The sequence below is a fragment of the Engystomops pustulosus genome, chromosome 3 (genome assembly GCF_040894005.1).
Source record: "Engystomops pustulosus chromosome 3, aEngPut4.maternal, whole genome shotgun sequence".
NCBI lineage: Eukaryota > Metazoa > Chordata > Amphibia > Anura > Leptodactylidae > Engystomops > Engystomops pustulosus.
In genome coordinates this window covers 210,960,923-210,980,932 of record NC_092413.1, presented here as the reverse complement: position 1 = coordinate 210,980,932, position 20,010 = coordinate 210,960,923, and the positions used below count along the sequence as shown (strand labels likewise).

At 44.0% G+C, this 20,010-nt stretch overlaps 1 protein-coding gene across 3 annotated transcripts in view; it reads right to left on the bottom strand.

The window, feature by feature from the left end:
* RCAN2 (regulator of calcineurin 2) overlaps positions 1-20,010 on the bottom strand; it is a 73,243-nt gene that overhangs the window by 44,458 nt on the left and 8,775 nt on the right. For 2 of the 3 annotated variants that reach the window (XM_072143717.1, XM_072143718.1), the window contains exon 2: positions 19,044-19,270. In XM_072143717.1, coding sequence (XP_071999818.1) covers positions 19,044-19,268 — 225 coding nt within the window. In that variant the 5' untranslated portion in view covers positions 19,269-19,270. Of the gene's footprint in view, positions 1-2,107; positions 2,355-19,043; positions 19,271-20,010 lie in introns of those variants that run through there. The other variant, XM_072143720.1, reaches the window with a different exon arrangement.

Below are 20,010 nucleotides of genomic sequence, written 5' to 3'. Positions count from 1 at the left end.
CATCTCTGAGACTATTGAGGAGCTCCCAACTTTGTTCCTCCAGTAGATCACCTTTCTGCTCAGTGCCTAGCTCAGATGGGCACATACTCACACCCAACCTGACTTATCAGCACCAATGCATGCTAATTCCCACTAAAGTGACTCAACCTCCCCCTAGTGGTGGTCACAGAGAGACAGAATTTTATCATCTAGTATGTAAATAAAAGCAGCGATTTGGAACTCTGTATCAGAACTGAACCTTGTAGAGAATTGAAGACTCACTTAGATTAATCAATTATAGCTCCACTTTCCTGCCTGAGACCCAAATATCTAAACTCAAAGACAATATACATTTACCTTTGTATACAGCTCTACACGTGACTCTACATAATCCAATTCTAATGCACTAGTTTCCCACCCAGCATTCGGGTCCTGTGACCTCTGTATTAGTACAGCACTGTATATTCCTCCTGTGCTATAGTCATCATCTTACTCATAAATGTGGGGGTGCGGGGGCAGCGCATGACATAGCCAGATACGTCTGCACCAGGGTGAGAGGCGCCACACTCCTTCATACATAATAGACTGGAGGAATACATATATAATCTCATGCTAAAGTTATCCGAAAATATCTATTATCAGCTGTAGTCACTGCGACTATGTATAGTACAGAGAAAGTCATAGATCTGAGTGTAACCTGCACATACATCAAGTTACAATACAGCAAAGACAGATAGATATGAGATAGATAGATAGATAGATAGATAGATAGATAGATAGATAGATAGATAGATATGAAATAGATAATAGATAGAAAGAAAGATATATAGGAGATAGATAAATAGATAGATATGAGATAGATAGATAGATAGGTAGATAGATAGGAGATGCATAGATAGATAGGATATGGATAGATAGATAGATAGATAGATAGATAGATAGATAGATAGATATATGGATATGAGATAGATAGATAGATAGGAGATGGATAGATAGATAGATAGATAGATAGATAGATAGATAGATGGATATGAGGTAGATAGTTATGAGATAGATAGATATGAGATATCGATAGATAGATATGGGATAGATAGATAGATATGAGATAGATAGATATGAGATAGATATGAGATAGATGATAGATAGATAGATAGATAGATAGATAGATAGATAGATAGATATGAGATAGATAGATATGAGATAGATAGATAGATATGAGAGATCGATAGATAGATATTAGACAGATAGATGGATATGAGATAGATAGATAAATAGAGAAATATAAATAGGAGATACCCATAATAACCCCCCCCCCCCCCTAAACCAATGTTTCTCATCACCCTGTACCCAACTTATCCCCCACAACCCAATATTTAATAAATGCTTTGGCAATGCTAACTTATATTTGGTCGTGCCAATACAACTTCTTTGAATATGATATAGATAAATATAAGAAATACAGTTGAATAACACAGAATTGTTCTATTTGGACAGTTCCATCTGTTTTTGTTAGGCAATAGATTAGATACAAAGATAAAAAGATGTGTGTATAGATAAATAGATAGAGAGATACATAGCAAGATAAATAGATAGAGAGATACATAGATAGAACAGAAAGACAGGGGAAGATAGATATTAGATGCAGATAGCTATATCACAAAAAGAGAAAGAGGTATGAGTAGATAGAAAAACAGATTTTGATACAAAAATAGATATGAAATAGATAGATGATAGATTGCTAGAAAGAGATAGATCTCTGAAATACAATGTAGAACTTAGCTCATCTACATTTGTTTTAGATTTAGAAATGATCCAAGTTGAGTTTCCAGATGCTACTGAAATTGCCAATGCCTCACAGCACGAATCACAGGCACCACATTCCACAAGGAGGACTACAAGTCCCAGCAAGCCAGGATGGCACACTATGCTGGCCCTTGGACTTTACCTTCCCCTTGTCTGGACTACAAAGAAAGAAAGACAAAAGCGCAACATTCCAGCTTCTAAATGACACAATTGTACCGCTAGATATAGCAGAGCTGAGTGTGTTGTGAGAGATCTCCTTGTGATAGCTGTAGTGTTACACATAGATCTAGGCACCTCAGCTCTGCTACACCTGTCCTGGACTTACCTGGACGCTGCGGTTGGTGAATACCTCCATGTCGGGCGCACATGCCACCAGAGTGGTGATATCGAAGTCCATACTAGGGACAGGCATGTCTCCTCTGGGTTGGCCAAGGTCTGGTGTGGCGGATCCTCAGATGGGGTAGAGGAGGCACTCGATGCCTGGTACAGCCGTGCCACTCCGTGCCTTGTGTGCGTCTGATCACACAGCATAGTAACAACTCCAGCCGCCTCTCTCTCCAGCAGTGACATCAGCGGCAGCGCTGACATAAGCCACATCTATTATCTGCAGGCGGTGCAGCCGAGCAAACGCAACGTGATTATGTACTAAGGGTCAGTCACTACCAGGGGCAGCTCTGACCTGACTGTGGCCGCACCGTGCTAGGGGGCACATCAAAACAGCAAGGCCAGCAAACTGCAACCTAATGGCAGCATTTCCAGGAGAAGCCTCCAGGACCATCCACGTACAAATGAAGCACAGCCGAGTCTTATCATTTGGCACTGCAGGCAAACACACAGAGACAGATGACAAACACAGCTCTACTATCTCCTACACATATACCTCTACATAACCCGTTATCCCTCATCCCATATCCAAATCCGATCAGGGGTCCAGAATACCTGGGTGACAAATCTGTTAAAGGGATATTTAGCTGTTTAGTCCAGATATCAGATTATCTTCCATTATCACATTAAATCTGTACCCCGTACCGTGCGTTGCTAAACTATTCACAACCCTCAAATTTTTTCTCATGGTTAAACATCACAGACACAAACTTTAAAGGGAACCTGTCATCAGAAAAAAACAATTAAGTTATCTGCACACGTTGTGGATTCTGTGCGGATTTTGGTGCAGAAAATCCATAGTGTAATACAGTAGCTTTAAAGCCAATGTGATGTTAAGTAAAAGTAATGCAGACCATGAAGTTAATTCTTTATTTATATAGCACACACGGATTACACAGCGTTGCACAGAGTTGGCTAAACCAGTCTAATCAACCTACCAGTATGTTTTGGAGTGTGGGAGTAAACCAGAGGACCCGGGGGAAACAAACATATACAGGGAGAGAACATACAAACTCTTTGCAATTGTTGACCTAGATGGGACTTGAACCCAGGACCCCAGCGCTGCAAGGCTGTAGTGCTAACCACCGAGCCACCGTGTTGCAGTTGCGTGGAAATGTTTTTCCTTTACATCAAAGTCTGTTGGTAAGTGAAAATCTGCATCAAATCTGCATCAACGTCTGTTTTTTTATGCGGAATTCCTTCAGCCGAAGGGTATACGCACATGTTGCAGGTTCTCATGCAGAAAATCTGCATCCAAAATGAACAGTTTTTATGTGCATTCTTTGTGTTTTTATGCATTTTCCCCCCATCCCTTTAGGCTGTGAATTTAGATGTGGATTTGATGCAGATTTTCAAGAAAGCTATTGCAAAAATCCCCAAGGGCGCTAAAGAAAAGTTACATGATCCTTATTTTATTTTCCGAACTGAGTAACAATTTGTGCGTGAAAAAAAGGTACCTCGACCTTGGCTGCCAACACGGACAAGTCTCACCTGTGGAACGACCTGGTGGCACCATGCTGCAGCAAGACCATCCCGCTTTGCGGCGGCCAGGTGCTACTTAAGATTCCGGTCCCAGGTGTCGGCTAACGTCATCGTCCGCGGTGTTCCAGAGGATCCACTATCTCCGATCCTTACAGTCCTCCACATGGGCTGTTCAACTATAATATAATAATTAGTCCCCCCCGCCCCCTTACGGGTCTGTAAGAATTTTCTCTTTCCGGACTCAAACTAGAATATAACTCCCTGTAAGAGTTCTTTGTTTCTCTTCCTTTTTGTTTTAGTTGATATTTATTTGAATACATAATTCTAAATGAACAAGCAACTTGTAGAGATAGCCGGCATATACATATAGCTGCTTTATGAGAACATATAGCATCAGATATGTAACCTTGTGATGTAAGATGTATGCAACCAGCTGTTCAAATATTATGCACTTACTAAGTGTACTGGATTTTATGCTTTCCTTTGTTAAAATCAATGAAAACTATTGAAACAGAAAACAAATGTTTACTGAAGGTCTCAAGGGTTGGTTAGAGAACATTAGAGAACAAACTCATGAAAATGAAAGAACACAGAAGTCAGATCAGGAATAAAGTTGTGGCAAAATGTTTTGCGGCATTATGTTTTAAAAAATAACCTAAGCTCATGAAAGGTGCTGGGACCAGATGAGAGGCAGGACAACCCTGCACCTACCCCTGACCACGTCATCCTCACCAGGGACTGGGAAGCTGATCAGAGCCGATAAGAAGATGGAGGAAAACCTGGTAGAGGCTGCAGAAGAGCTGAGACTGAGGGGTAGGTTCACCTTCCAACCATAAGTATACAGGCTTCACAAACATTCTCAAACCAATGTGACTGAGCTAGAGCCGTGCTGCAAAGAAAAAGGGGGGAACCTCCAGCCTCTAGATGTACAAAGAATGAAGGGCCCCTCCAGCCGCTAGATGTACAAAGAAGAATGGGGGAACCTCCAGGCTCAAGATGTACAAAGAAGAATGGGGGAACCTCCAGCCTCTAGATGTACAGAGAAGAATGGGGGAACCTCCAGCCTCTAGATGTGCAAAGAAGAATGGGGCAACCTCCAGCCTCTAGATGTACAAAGAAGAATGGAGGAACCTCCAGCCTCTAGATGTACAAAGAAGAATGGGGGAACCTCCGGCCTCTAGATGTACAAAGAAGAATGAAGGAACCTCCAGCCTCTAGATGTACAAAGAAGAATGAAGGAACCTCCAGCCTCTAGATGTACAAAGAAGAATGGAGGAACCTCCAGCCTCTAGATGTACAAAGAAGAATGGGGGAACCTCCAGCCTCTAGATATACAAAGAAGAATGGAGGAACCTCCAGCCTCTAGATGTACAAAGAAGAATGGAGGAACCTCCAGCCTCTAGATGTACAAAGAAGAATGGGGGGAACCTCCAGCCTCTAGATGTGCAAAGAAGAATGGAGGAACCTCCAGCCTCTAGATGTACAAAGAAGAATGGGGCAACCTCCAGCCTCTAGATGTACAAAGAAGAATGGAGGAACCTCCAGCCTCTAGATGTACAGAGAAGAATGGGAGAACCTCCAGCCTCTAGATATACAAAGAAGAATGGAGGAACCTCCAGCCTCTAGATGTACATAGAAGAATGGGGGAACCTCCAGCCTCTAGATGTACAAAGAAGAATGGAGGAACCTCCAGCCTCTAGATGTACAAAGAAGAATGGGGCAACCTCCAGCCTCTAGATGTACAAAGAAGAATGGAGGAACCTCCAGCCTCTAGATGTACAGAGAAGAATGGGAGAACCTCCAGCCTCTAGATATACAAAGAAGAATGGAGGAACCTCCAGCCTCTAGATGTACAAAGAAGAATGGAGGAACCTCCAGCCTCTAGATGTACAGAGAAGAATGGGAGAACCTCCAGCCTCTAGATATACAAAGAAGAATGGAGGAACCTCCAGCCTCTAGATGTACAGAGAAGAATGGAGGAACCTCCAGCCTCTAGATCAGTGGTTCTCAACCTTTCTAATGCTGTGACCCCGCAATACAGTTCAACATGTTGCGGTGACCCCAAACCATGTACAAGAATATTGTATTTGTGCCAAAAAATGCATTAAAATCATGTCTCCGATGGCTTTAGGCGACCCCTGTGTTTTGATCATTCGACCCCCGCCGGGGTCGCGGCCCACAGGTTGAGAACCACTGCTCTAGATGTACAAAGAAGAATGGGGGAACCTCCAGCCTCTAGATGTACAAAGAAGAATGGGGGAACCTCCAGCCTCTAGATGTACAAAGAAGAATGGGGGAACCTCCAGCCTCTAGATGTACAGAGAAGAATGGAGGAACCTCCAGCCTCTAGATGTACAGAGAAGAATGGGGGGAACCTCCAGCCTCTAGATGTACAAAGAAGAATGGGGGAACCTCCAGCCTCTAGATGTACAAAGAAGAATGGAGGAACCTACAGCCTCTAGATGTACAAAGAAGAATGGGGGAACCTCCTGCCTCTAGATGTACAAAGAAGAATGGAGGAACATCCAGCCTCTAGATGTACAAAGAAGAATGGGGGAACCTCCAGCCTCTAGATGTACAAAGAAGAATGGGGGAACCTCCAGCCCCTAGATGTACAGAGAAGAATGGAGGAACCTCCAGCCTCTAGATGTACAAAGAAGAATGGAGGGAACCTCCAGCCTCTAGATGTACAAAGAAGAATGGAGGGAACCTCCAGCCTCTAGATGTACAAAGAAGAATGGGGGAACCTCCAGCCTCTAGATGTACAGAGAAGAATGGAGGAACCTCCTGCCTCTAGATGTACAAAGAAGAATGGAGGAACCTCCAGCCTCTAGATGTACAAAGAAGAATGGGGGAACCTCCAGCCTCTAGATGTACAAAGAAGAATGGGGAACCTCCAGCCTCTAGATGTACAGAGAAGAATGTGGGAGCCTCCAGCCTCTAGATGTACAGAGAAGAATGGAGGAACCTCCAGCCTCTAGATGTACAAAGAAGAATGGGGGTACCTCCAGCCTCTAGATGTACAAAGAAGAATGGGGGAACCTCCAGCCTCTAGATGTACAAAGAAGAATGGGGGAACCTCCAGCCTCTAGATGTACAAAGAAGAATGGGGGGAACCTCCAGCCTCTAGATGTACAAAGAAGAATGAGGGAACCTCCAGCCTCTAGATCTACAGAGAAGAATGGGGGAACCTCCAGCCTCTAGATCTACAGAGAAAAATGGGGGAACCTCCAGCCTCTAGATGTACAAAGAAGAATGGGGGGAACCTCCAGCCTCTAGATGTACAAAGAAGAATGGGGGGAACCTCCAGCCTCTAGATGTACAAAGAAGAATGAGGGGAACCTCCAGCCTCTAGAGGTGCAAAGAAGAATAGGGGGAACCACCAGCCTCTAGATGTACAAAGAAGAATGGGGGAACCTCCAGCCTCTAGATGTACAAAGAAGAATGGAGGAACCTCCAGCCTCTAGATGTACAAAGAAGAATGGGGGAACCTCCAGCCTCTAGATGTACAAAGAAGAATGGAGGAACCTCCAGCCTCTAGATGTCCAAAGAAGAATGGAGGAACCTCCAGCCTCTAGATGTGCAAAGAAGAATGGGGGAACCTCCAGCCTCTAGATGTCCAAAGAAGAATGGAGGAACCTCCAGCCTCTAGATGTACAAAGAAGAATGTGGGAGCCTCCAGCCTCTAGATGTACAAAGAAGAATGGGGGAACCTCCAGCCTCTAGATGTACAAAGAAGAATGGGGGGAACCTCCAGCCTCTAGATGTACAAAGAAGAATGGGGGGAACCTCCAGCCTCTAGATGTACAAAGAAGAATGAGGGGAACCTCCAGCCTCTAGAGGTGCAAAGAAGAATAGGGGGAACCACCAGCCTCTAGATGTACAAAGAAGAATGGGGGAACCTCCAGCCTCTAGATGTACAAAGAAGAATGGAGGAACCTCCAGCCTCTAGATGTACAAAGAAGAATGGGGGAACCTCCAGCCTCTAGATGTACAAAGAAGAATGGGGGAGCCTCCAGCCTCTAGATGTGCAAAGAAGAATGGGGGAACCTCCAGCCTCTAGATGTCCAAAGAAGAATGGAGGAACCTCCAGCCTCTAGATGTACAAAGAAGAATGTGGGAGCCTCCAGCCTCTAGATGTACAAAGAAGAATGGGGGAACCTCCAGCCTCTAGATGTACAAAGAAGAATGGAGGAACCTCCAGCCTCTAGATGTACAAAAGAAGAATGGGGGAACATCCAGCCTCTAGATGTACAAAGAAGAATGGGGGAACCACCAGCCTCTAGATGTACAAAGAAGAATGGAGGAACCTCCAGCCTCTAGATGTACAAAGGAGAATGGAGGAACCTCCAGCCTCTAGATGTACAAAGAAGAATGGGGGGGAACCTCCAGCCTCTAGATGAGCAAAGAAGAATGGGGGGAACCTCCAGCCTCTAGATGAGCAAAGAAGAATAGAGGAACCTCCAGCCTCTAGATGTACAAAGAAGAATGGAGGGAACCTCCAGCCTCTAGATGTCCAAAGAAGAATGGAGGAACCTCCAGCCTCTAGATGTACAAAGAAGAATGGGGGAACCTCCAGCCTCTAGATGTACAAAGAAGAATGGAGGAACCTACAGCCTCTAGATGTACAAAGAATAATGGAGGGAACCTCCAGCCTCTAGATGTGCAAATAAGAATGGGGGGAACCTGCAGCCTCTAGATGTACAAAGAAGAATGGAGGGAACATCCAGCCTCTAGATGTGGAAATAAGAATGGAGGGACCTCCAGCCTCTAGATGTGGAAATAAGAATGGAGGGACCTCCAGCTTCTAGATGTGGAAATAAGAATGGAGGGACCTCCAGCCTCTAGATGTGCAAATAAGAATGGAGGGACCTCCAGCCTCTACATGTACAGAGAAGAATGGAGGGACCTCCAGCCTCTAGATGTGCAAAGCTGGGAGAGACATCCTCCAAAAGACTGCAGTAAAGGGGGCCGGGCTGAATACATATGCACTCCACAGTTTTCAGTTTAAAAAAAAAAATTGGGGGAAAATCATTTCCATAAATAATTCTGTGTGACTTATTACGAGGATGAAAGCTTCCTCTATATCGCGCTTGCTCATTATCAGTAGTGCACAAGTGGCAGCTGCGAGTCATTCTCATACATTACACGGATTTGTTGAGCCCACAAAAGGGCAGTGCGGCTTCTCCGCCAGCGGAAAGGTTAATTGCTTCCCCAACCTACGGCAGATTCATCAGCAGACAGCAAAGAGCTCCGTACGCGGCCGCACAACAAAGAGCGTCAGCTGTTATCGCACCGCATGCAATATGGACCGTTCTCAGGGAAGAAGAGAGATATGGACAAGGGCCAACAAATAATGTAAGTCCTGCAGCCGCTACTACCATCAGCGAGGTTTGAAACATTGGGGCTTATTGCGCCCACTTTTGTCGGACTGTGCACTGTTTTCAGGATTTGAACGGCTTTGACAGGTATTTAACAGGGGTCTGCGCTGGGATTGTATCGCATGCAATCGGTTTTTGGCGCAGCTGCGCTGCTTCCATGCGACAAGAATTTCGCGGCGTGTCGTCGGACGATGGCTCGGGAGGGAGCGCAGTATGAGGAGGAGCTTGGGGCGGAGCACAGTATGAGGAGGAGCTCGGGGCAGAGCACAGTATGAGGAGGAGCTCGGGGCAGAGCACAATATGAGGAGGAGCTCAGGAGGGAGCACAGTATGAGGAGGAGCTCGAGAGGGAGCACAGTATGAGGAGGAGCTGGGGAGGGAGCACGGTATGAGGAGGAGCTGGGGAGGGAGCACAGTATAAGGAGGAGCTTGGGAGGGAGCACGGTATGAGGAGGAGCTCGGGAGGGAGCACGGTATGAGGAGGAGCTGGGGAGGGAGCAAGGTATGAGGAGGAGCTCGGAGGGAGCACGGTATGAGGAGGAGCTCGGGAGGGAGCACGGTATGAGGAGGAGCTGGGGAGGGAGCACGGTATGAGGAGGAGCTGGGAAAGGGAGCACAGTATGAGGAGGAGCTGGGAAAGGGAGCACAGTATGAGGAGGAGCTGGGAAAGGGAGCACAGTATGAGGAGGAGCTGGGAAAGGGAGCACAGTATGAGGAGGAGCTGGGGAGGGAGCACAGTATGAGGAGGAGCTGGGGAGGGAGCACAGTATGAGGAGGAGCTGGGGGAGGACAGTATGTGAAGAAGCTGGAGGGAACAGTACAGGGACGGCACAGTATGAGGGGGTGCTGGGAGGGGGAGCTTGAACTCCATCTGCCCGGACCTTGACTTATTTTCTGACCACTCTTCTGTATCTCTTGATGGTCTGGCTGATAACCCATTCTGGCTACAACTTACCACTGACCATGAATCTCTGCTGCCTACAACCTACAACCTGACCTTGCTTGAATTCTACCTGCCCTTACCTTGACTTGTATCTGACTACTCTTTGACTACTCTCCTTGGTACTTCACAACAGTATCCCTCAGTCAGCCACAACCTATACCTGGGCTATTTTAAGAGGCAGCAGCCTTTTGGCTTCCTTGAGAAGTCCGGATGGGTGCAAACAAAGAAGGTTTTTAGAATTAGGGACTGAGGAGCGATCCAGGGGCAAACCAGTTAGGGGACACAGTCCTCCACCAGCATATACAGCTCATACCTTCAAAGGGAAGATTTAACCTCACGGTGGCTTTGGTGACAAGGACAACTTTATGAATCAGAAAGTATTTTTAGATTTTCTTGAGGGACGTACAAGCGCTGATGCTGTCAGAACTCATAAGCGCTTAAAGGAGACGGCGGGGACTTCGTCACCGGCTTCACAGTGTAGTGTCTGACGTCATTAATTCATAGGAGACGCGGTGTGAGCGTCCGCCCCGGCATCAGGATGCTGCGCACACATCCCCCGGATAATACAAGTGAATGGAAACCGAAAACCAGGACACCGAGGATTTCTATCTACAAACCCAGCAAAAAAAACGCCTTCACTCCGTATTTGATGAATCACAAAGAGATTAACTAAATTGTAGGTCTCATTGAAATGGAGGTAGAGATGTAGCAGGGCCGAATGCGTTCAAATAGGATGATCGGCTTATCTGCAGTACAATCTCAATGTCATCAGAGCCGCAGGACAAACTCAGCTCTGCTGAATCTGTGTGTATCAGTATGGGGGGAGGCTGGTTTGGAAAGCAGAATCTATTTAAAGTGTCCCTTCATCTAATATTAAAGGGATTTTCCATGCTCAATAAATGAATGCAAGGTGGGTCCAACACCCAGCACCCCTACAGATCATCTGTCTTCCGTAGCTGATACACAGAGAATGGAACTAGAAGTAGACAGCGCCGTTCTTTGTGTAGTGGATAAACCATGTCACTGCGGGTTTGTTCCCATTCAAATGAATCTGCGGTAACCTGGTCTGACCACTATACAAAAAATGGCGCTATGTTCTTCCTCATTCTCATTCTATGTGAAGCGGAGTTGCCCGCATGACAGCCCACATACACTATGAGCAGCGATTTTATGCTTTTACACTGTGCATTTATTCAATAGAATGGAATAAAATGATCTAAAGGGGTATTCCAGCCCTTAGGATATGAGATCAATATCAGAAGATGGGTGGGGGTCCGACACCTGGCCCCCTCGCTAATCGTCAGATTAGGAGCGGGTGTGAGCTGCAATACCAAACACGGCCAGTACACATATGAGGGCGCTTGATGAGCAATGAACGTACTGCAGCGCTTCTGCGGGGACACTACTGTCTTTTCGAATGAGCGGTAGAATTTTTACAAACTTTTTAAACATGAATTGGCTAAATTAAAAAATAAAAAAGAATGACAATAAACTATTAAAACCAGCAGGGGGCAGCATTGTCACAATCTTGTGCATATACTTACATTACATCAAGATTCTCATCCAGTATCGGGTGACTGGTCTGTGCGGAGACTTGTTATCATAGGGTTTGGTATATTTGGAGTATTTCGCCATTAATTGATATGAAATATGAAGAATATTAATTAATAAATATCTTATGTGTATTGTTTGGCCAATTCTTTTTTATCAATAGGGAAACACAGTATACGGCGTGTTGGATTTTAAGATTTTTTTTCTGATTTTATTCTTTCTTCCTGCAGGTGAATGTGTGTAAACGGCAACAGAACTGTGAAAATGGATTTAGATTTAAGTGTAACACTGCTGTGCTCTTAGGTCTCTGCCCTCCCCCTTTCCCTGAAAAAAGCTGTAATATACAACTGCAAACCTGCTAATGTTTTTCTAATTAGAGTTAATCACAGCGGCTATGAAACAATACAATGCAGAGGTTACAGAGCGCAACAGTGTGAGGACACACCCCCAGTGCACTTAGAGAAGCCACAATCCTAAAACATATATTTTTTTACACAGTTCTGCTGCTACTAATACATACAAAGGTATGATTATTACAATACCTGGCTGCAGAGAACACAGAGAACAGCAGTGTGGGAATACAACCCCCAGTGCGCTTAAAGAAGCCACAATCCTAAAAGTAGCAATCCTGCTGCTACTGACACACACACAAAAGGTATGATTACACATCGCTACAGGGACAACTGCTGACACTGGCCGCACAGAGCACAGAGCACAGCAGTGTGGGAAAATTCAGTTCACTTGGAGAAGCCACAATTGAGAAATATATATCCATATTTCACAGTCCTGCTGCTAATGACACAGACACATAAAAGGTATGGGGACACATTCCAGAGACAATATTATGCCTCTTTTACACTACTGTATGTTTTTTTCTTGTTCTGTATATACAGCTGCATTTTGGACTTAAGTACAGGACGTTTTTCACCTGTCTAAGCACGTATGGCACCCTATTCGTGCACCCCCAGTGGACTTGGAGAAGCCACAATCTGAAAATATAAATTTCTTCACAGTCCTGCTTCTACTAACACCACACACAAAAGTCTGATTACACATCTCTGCCATACACTGGCTCCAGTTCTACTTCGCAGTATGGTGCATCTTTTATATCGATATGTACCCACTTTTCTAAAAAGTGGTGGGGAACATCAATTGTATATGTATCGGTATTTAAATAGTTAATATATAGTAAATAATGTTAATAAGTATGTGATCGTTAGAAGTGCAACCAGAGATTATAACGTGTCCCCAAATGTTCCCTATGTGAATGGAGAGAATTAGAGAATGGCCGTCACAGACGTCACATAGAATTGAATAGAGGACCTGAGTGCCCACAGGGAGGTCTCTGAGTACCACCCCTGGCACCCATGCCATAGGTTCGCCATCACTGCCCTATACTAATTATCAGTGGGGGTTCCAGCGCTTGGAAGGGCAGCCATTAATTACTTCAGTAGGACCACCCCTTTATGCAAAAGGCTATGGATGGCTCTACCAAATCCACAGCCACGTCTCGAAAAGGCCGTGATGAACCTTCACATAGGGATTCACAGAGGATTTATAACCGGATGGACATCCCCTTTAAGGATAGGAGAATATCATTAAATTTGGTTTCACATTTCTAAAAAAAATTTACACATCACTTCTCGCACTGGACCTGCGGGGTGTGTCCCAATCCCATCCGAAATTCTAGGGGAGGTCACTGATTGGCTGAGTGTCGGCTTGTAGAATAGCGGGAAGCCGTGTGGGAATATCTTTCATTTAGTTAAAAAAAAAAAAACCTTAAACATGTATAACCTCCTGGATATGTAAAAAATTGTATAGTTCTCTTTCATAATCTTGTGAAATATTATATTACACACATGTTGTGTTATCTTTCTTATTAACCAATAGCAGCGCAGCTTTCATTTTGTTTTGTGCTTTCAAAAAATGAAAGCTGCGCTGTCACTGGTTACTATTGGCAACTATATTGACAGTCTCCTATGGGCAGACATTTTGTTGTTTTGGCCTATGCCAGCCCTTTTCCTGTAGGTTTTTTTTTACCCTAACCAAAACAGGGGACAAGAGTGAAAAAAGGGGCAGTTCAGAGGGTCCCATAATCCTGTAGTGATGCACACTTAAAAATAACAATCTCTATGGGGACTGGTAGTAATAATAATCTTTATTTATATAGCACCATCATATTCCGTAGCGCCTTTTTCGCCCCCCGGACTATTAGGAGGGATCATGGCGGTTTAGTTTGGGTTTTGTAGGTCATGTGACATGTAGCGGTCTCCGTTTTTCTCTACTTCCATTCTCTGATAACCTTGCGCTCTTTCCAGGGAGCGTCCACCTTAAAAGGAGAGAGGAGGGCGATAAGATGGGAGAAGGGACATGTAGACGGACATTCCAGACCTGGGAACGAGCGCTGACATCATTTACCCGCACTGAGGTCACTTTCCACCAGCCGCGGGCCAAGCGCTATTAATACAACAAAGAAAAAACCTTCATCGTCCTAAAAATAGTGACAGCTCAGATTGCTGCAGCAAAGGGATGTGCAGAGGAAGCCTCCACCTCCGTAATACTGGAAGACAGACATAGTGGGACTCTAGGAAACAATAAAGCCAAAAAATATCTCAGCTTTCCTGAAACCCTGAATGGCTCTCTTATTACCCTCTTATCTCTAGGACCCGAATACAAATGTATGGGATGCAGTGTGGGAAAATCGGGCGGCAGTTACATGTGTAGAAATTAACTATATCCTATTGGGTACAACGGAAATCTACCATAAGAATCCATCCATCACTTACTTATAGATCCAGGCACAGTGACTGTGGTATCTTCTTATATTTGTTACCCATGACCTTCTTCCTTCTAAAATCAACATTTACAATGATGCTAATGAGTTCTGAAAAGGGCTCTGGAGGCGTTACCAGAGCCCCTCCGTGTTGCAGCTTCATAGACTGTTACATTGTTCCCCGTTGCTCCCTCAGCACTTCCCCCCTCCCTCTGCCTGATGTAATCTCACACAGTGAGAGGCGGAAGTGCTCCTGAACAGTATAACAGCATGTGCAACTAAAATATGGAGGGCTTCTGGTAACTCCCCCCCCCCCCCCCAACAGAACCCTTCAGACTTTAATTAGCATAATTTTAAAAGTTGATTCTAGAAGAAAGAGGATTTAGAAGAAGAAGAGATTTACTTACCCGATCCTTTCGCAATCCAGCGGCGCGTTCTCTGCGGTGGATTCGGGTCCGGCCGGGATTCACTAAGGTCGTTCCTCCGACGTCCACCAGGTGGCGCTGCTGCGCTGAAGTTCCCCCGAGGCCCGCTGTAATGCACTGAAGTACACCGGCCTATTCCTAGTGAAGGTAAGCGCGAGTCCCGCGACACTTTTTTTCTTTTAAATGCGGCGGTTTTTCCGAATCCGTCGGGTTTTCGTTCGGCCACGCCCCCTCGATTTCCGTTGCGTGCATGCCGGCGCCACAATCCGATCGTGAGCGCCAAAATCCCGGGGCAATTCAGGAAAATCGGTAATATTCGGGTAACACGTCGGCAAATCGGGCCCTTAGTAAATGACCCCCACTGTGTCTGGATCTTTAAATAAATGACCCTGTTTTTTTAGGCTTTATTTTGCTGGTAGATTTGTTTCCTGTAGAAAATGTTTTTTAGAAAGCAGAATAGACATCTATGAGGGCCGTGATGTGACAGCCTTAGGGTGATGCCACACATGGCGTTTTTAAGCATGTGTTTTCAGTCCATTTAAAAACGTATGCTTTTTTGACCGTTTTTGTCAGTTTTTTCCAATTATCTTAATAGCTAAACAGGTTGTAAGCAGCAAAACGCATGAAAAATGGTCAAAAACTGATGCGTTTTAAAACGCATTTGTTTTTAAAAGGACTGAAAACACATGCTTAAAAACGAACCAAAAACTCCATGTGTGCCATCACCTTTAGAGGTTCTGTTCCAGCAGCATGGTCCTTATTCATCTGACGTTCGGGCCTTTTCATATCGGATGTGATGCAACAGAGCAATAGAGATTATGCTCCGATTTTACTTTAAACCACCAGTGTATTCTCTAGTTACCCTGGCGAACCCATTTTTACCACTATGTGTACCACAATGGTATAGTATGTGTGATGCTAGGGGTTGTAAGGAGAGAGCACACAGATTGATAGCATTCATCACTATAGTTAACCTGTTAAATCACGCACCCGACCCCGGCACCAAACAATGCTGCATGTAGGTGCTGCCGTCTTGGATGGCCAATCAGTGATCTCATAGAGACTCTTAGGCCTGTCATGAAGCCTGATCTGTAGCAGTGTGCCAGAGGCACATCATTGCAGATCTCCAGCAAATACACAATACTCTGCAGTACAGCAGTATCATAGTATATTGTATGAATGATCTGAGGGTTAAAGAACCCTAGGGGGTCAGAAATAATAGGAGAAAATTATATATATAAAATATATAAACGTTATTTATGTGTCCTAAAATGTGTGATCTATCAAAATATAAAAACGATGATCCCACGTGGTAAACTCAGTAGCAGAAAATAGTGCCCAAATGTCAGAATTACAGCTTTTTTTTGCCATTTTACTCCCATAAAAATTGTAATCCAAAATAATCAAAAGGTCAAATAGGTTCCAAAATTGTATCAATGAAAACGTAGTCTCCTCCAGCACAAATGACACCTTGACCGGCTGCGTACACTAAAGTATGAAAACATTTTTGCCGTTGAAATATGGCGGAACGACAATTTTTTTTGTGGACAAATACACTAAAAATGTATATGTATTAAAACCTACATAAATTAGGTATTTTCATGACCATACCGAGGCAAAAAATAAAGGGGAGGAGTCATTTAGACCACACGCTGAAAGTTGTAAAAACCGTAGGCAAGAATATGATGTAAATGTTTTGGGGGGTTTTTGAGTTTTTTCCAAGTTCATTGCATGGATATATAAATAGGACGTAAAATTTGTTACACAGAAGCTTCATACAAGATTCTGTATGCGGAAAAACAAAAAAGTTTAATGAAATCTACCATTAAAATCCATCTTGATAAACCATAGATCCAGGCACCGGGACTGTGGTCATCTTCTTATATTTGTTCCATGGCCTCCTTCCTTCCAAAATCAACCTGTATAATTATGCTAATCACGGTGCCTGGATCTGTGAGTAAATGTCCCTGGTTTATCATGATGGAATTTGATGGTAGATTTCCTATGAAGCTTTACGAAGATAAAGAGTAAAAAAACAGAAACAAAAAATAGGAAAAAGGATCAAAGGTTTTTTTTACCCAAAAATTAATCTGCATCTTCTAAGCACAGGAGCTCTCTTATGAGTTGATGAACCAGAGGTGTAACTAGGAGTGGCAGGGCCCCCTAGTATATTTCTGAATTGGCCCCCCTTTCCCCCTTAAAAATATACCTATTATACACTTTTATAAACACACATTTATATACTTACAGATTAATATACAGTATACAAATATACAGCATAAACAAACATACATTATTCACACACCGCATATACATACAAACAGCATATACACACATGCATACAGTACACTACCATATACACCCATGCAGTTTATACACACATACAGCAAATACACACACATATACAATAGCATATAGACATACAGCACATACACACACATTCAGTATATATACACCACATATACATACAGCAGCATATACACACATGCATACAATATACTACCATATACACCCATGCAGTATATGCATACACACAGCAAATACACACACATATACAATACCATATACAGACATACAGCATATACACACCACATATACATACAAACAGCATATACACACATGCATACAATACACTACCATCTACACCCATACAGTATATACATACACACACATACAGCACATACACACACATATACAATACCATATACAGACTTACAGCATATACAAACACATACAGTATATATACACCACATACAGCATATACCCAACACCCCAGAAGTCGGGGCCCCCTCCCACTGTGGGCCCATAGATGCTGCTATGGCTGCTACCACTGTAGTTACACTGGTTTAACTATCAAGGTGATAACTTCAGCATCTTTAAACCACTGAAATTCTGATGGTCCGCAGTGTGTCCAGAGCCGGGGCTGCACCTTAAACACATAATGGCACAGACTGCATCTTTATGTAACGGGAGAAGCCTCAGGATCCCCGGACGCTGCAATATATGAAATACCTTTTCTCCCTGCGTGGATTCGCCCAGATTCCCCCCCCCCCCCCCCTCCTTCCCTCATCCCGTCCTCGCTAACACAATGTGGCACGTACGAGGACTTGTTTACATCCAGAATCCTGCAAATAACCAAGGGCAAGCCTAAGATGTCAGGAGAAATGTACAAAAAAAGCCACAAATAGACCCCCGTCCCCGAGTGGAGGCGGCGCTGCTCCGGAGACATAATCCTGTTGTACATTAATCAATTGCAGGATGACCCACTTGTATGTTATCTCAGTGCACATCTCCCAGGATTTTCTACTGATAATAGAAAGCCCTGTGATGGGTAGTACGCTGGTGGTACTACAACTCCCAGCATGGACAGTGGAATCAGTGTCGGACTGGCATGTGTTGAGCCTACCAGAGGTGGTGATCTTGAGGGCCCGCCCTTCAACCATAAAAAAATCATATCATGTAGGATGTATCATCAAAAAGATCCTAATAATCTATAATATCGGAATCGTCCTATATGAAATAGATCATAATATCCAATGATTACTGCATTCACTTCCAAATTAAGATATTTGGGGCCCATTATAAAGTGTAAGAACCTGGGGCCCACCGGAGGATTCTCTGATGCTCTGGTGGGCCAGTCCGACACTGAGTGGAATAAACAGTGGCTGGGATTTGTAGCGCCATCACAGTTTGACACGATGAGGTAATGGGATGAGGAGAAGTTGTGCATCTGATGGAATATCCGAAATCCCAAAAACAGCACAGCCGTTTCGGCACGGACAAACTACAACTGCATGGAGCTTATACACAACAAGCACCATCCACAGTGACGGAGATCCTGCAGTCCTGGTATCATGTGAATGTTACTCTAGCTAAACAATGCACATCAAGTATCCTCCGCAATCATGACAGTGCTGCCCCCTAGTGGTGGTGGTCTTTTCAGCAGGATAATGCCCCCCTGCCACAATGCAAAAATAGTGTTTGTTATCTCAATTATGCCAACGATCGGCCCCCTTAGTACTAATTCAGTAAAGACCCCTCAGGGTACAAACCAGGTAACTGGAGAAAAGTTAAAGGGGTATTCCCGAAATATGAGTGTCTAATACAAAAATCCATAATGCTAAAAACAAATGAATACAACAAAACTCAATGTCATTATTCACAGAATGGAGCTGAAATAGTTTGCATTTATGATTCACAAAACTTTATGGCCTTTCTAAAGTAGGTGGAGTTATCTCCAAGATGGCCGCCACAAGATACTACAACTCCCTGCAATCTCCGAGCATGTACGTGATACATGAGTTAATATTACCAATAACCTACCTTACTGGCTCCATCTTCGAACACCGATTGGTGGACGTTACATGCAAACAGAGAATTAGGGAGGTCGTTAAAGTCGGTGATGCCTTGAAAGTCCTCTTCAGTCAAATATCCAGATAAGTCCTTGCTTCTGTGTATTGGATAGAGCAATAGGAACTCCCCACCTCCGACTACACAGGCGAAATAACTGGGGTCCCTCATCCCAGCAAAGTACGGGTCTTCCCTCATACCTGGCAGGGAGAAGAAAGACAATAAATGAGGATAGTCATGGTCACCAGATGAATGATGAAGTGGCTTCCAGTAATCAGATCAGATGGCCCACCAGAGAATCAAAGGATCCTCCGGTGGGCAACTAAATTCGAAGGCTACTTAGGTTAATTTACTATAGGTAATAGAGGGGGGGGGGGCGGAAGCAGAATATTTTTATCTGGTGGGCCTAAAGAACCCTAGTCTGATATTACCCAGGGATATTCTCATCAGGTCATTCACTAGAACTCAGCTGCCAAATATATACATTTCGTTAATTGGATGTTATTAAATGAATGTACCTGTGTGAAGATAATTTCCAATAAAGGTAGCCAAGTTGTCCTTTGTTAAAAACCATCTTGTTGAAAGATAGTTGTCTTGGATACGCCCACTACCACCCACACTCTTCCAGTGGTGGCCAGATATGGACTGTTGAGGTGCCCGACTACCTGGATTTAACATTCATTACCAAAAGACGGTTGAGGAACACACAGTGACTCACGAACATTTCATAAGCAAAAACTATTTGTTTTTCTATGCAATCACTCCAGCAGCGGTGGTCGTATCCAAGGAGAACTTGACTACATTTATGGGATATTATCTTCTTACAGGTACATATTTTTTAATAACATCTAATTAAAAAAATGTATGTATATGATAGATGAATTAAATGTGAATGTCCAGATCAGAATATCCCTCTAAGATATGAATATTCATGTATGTA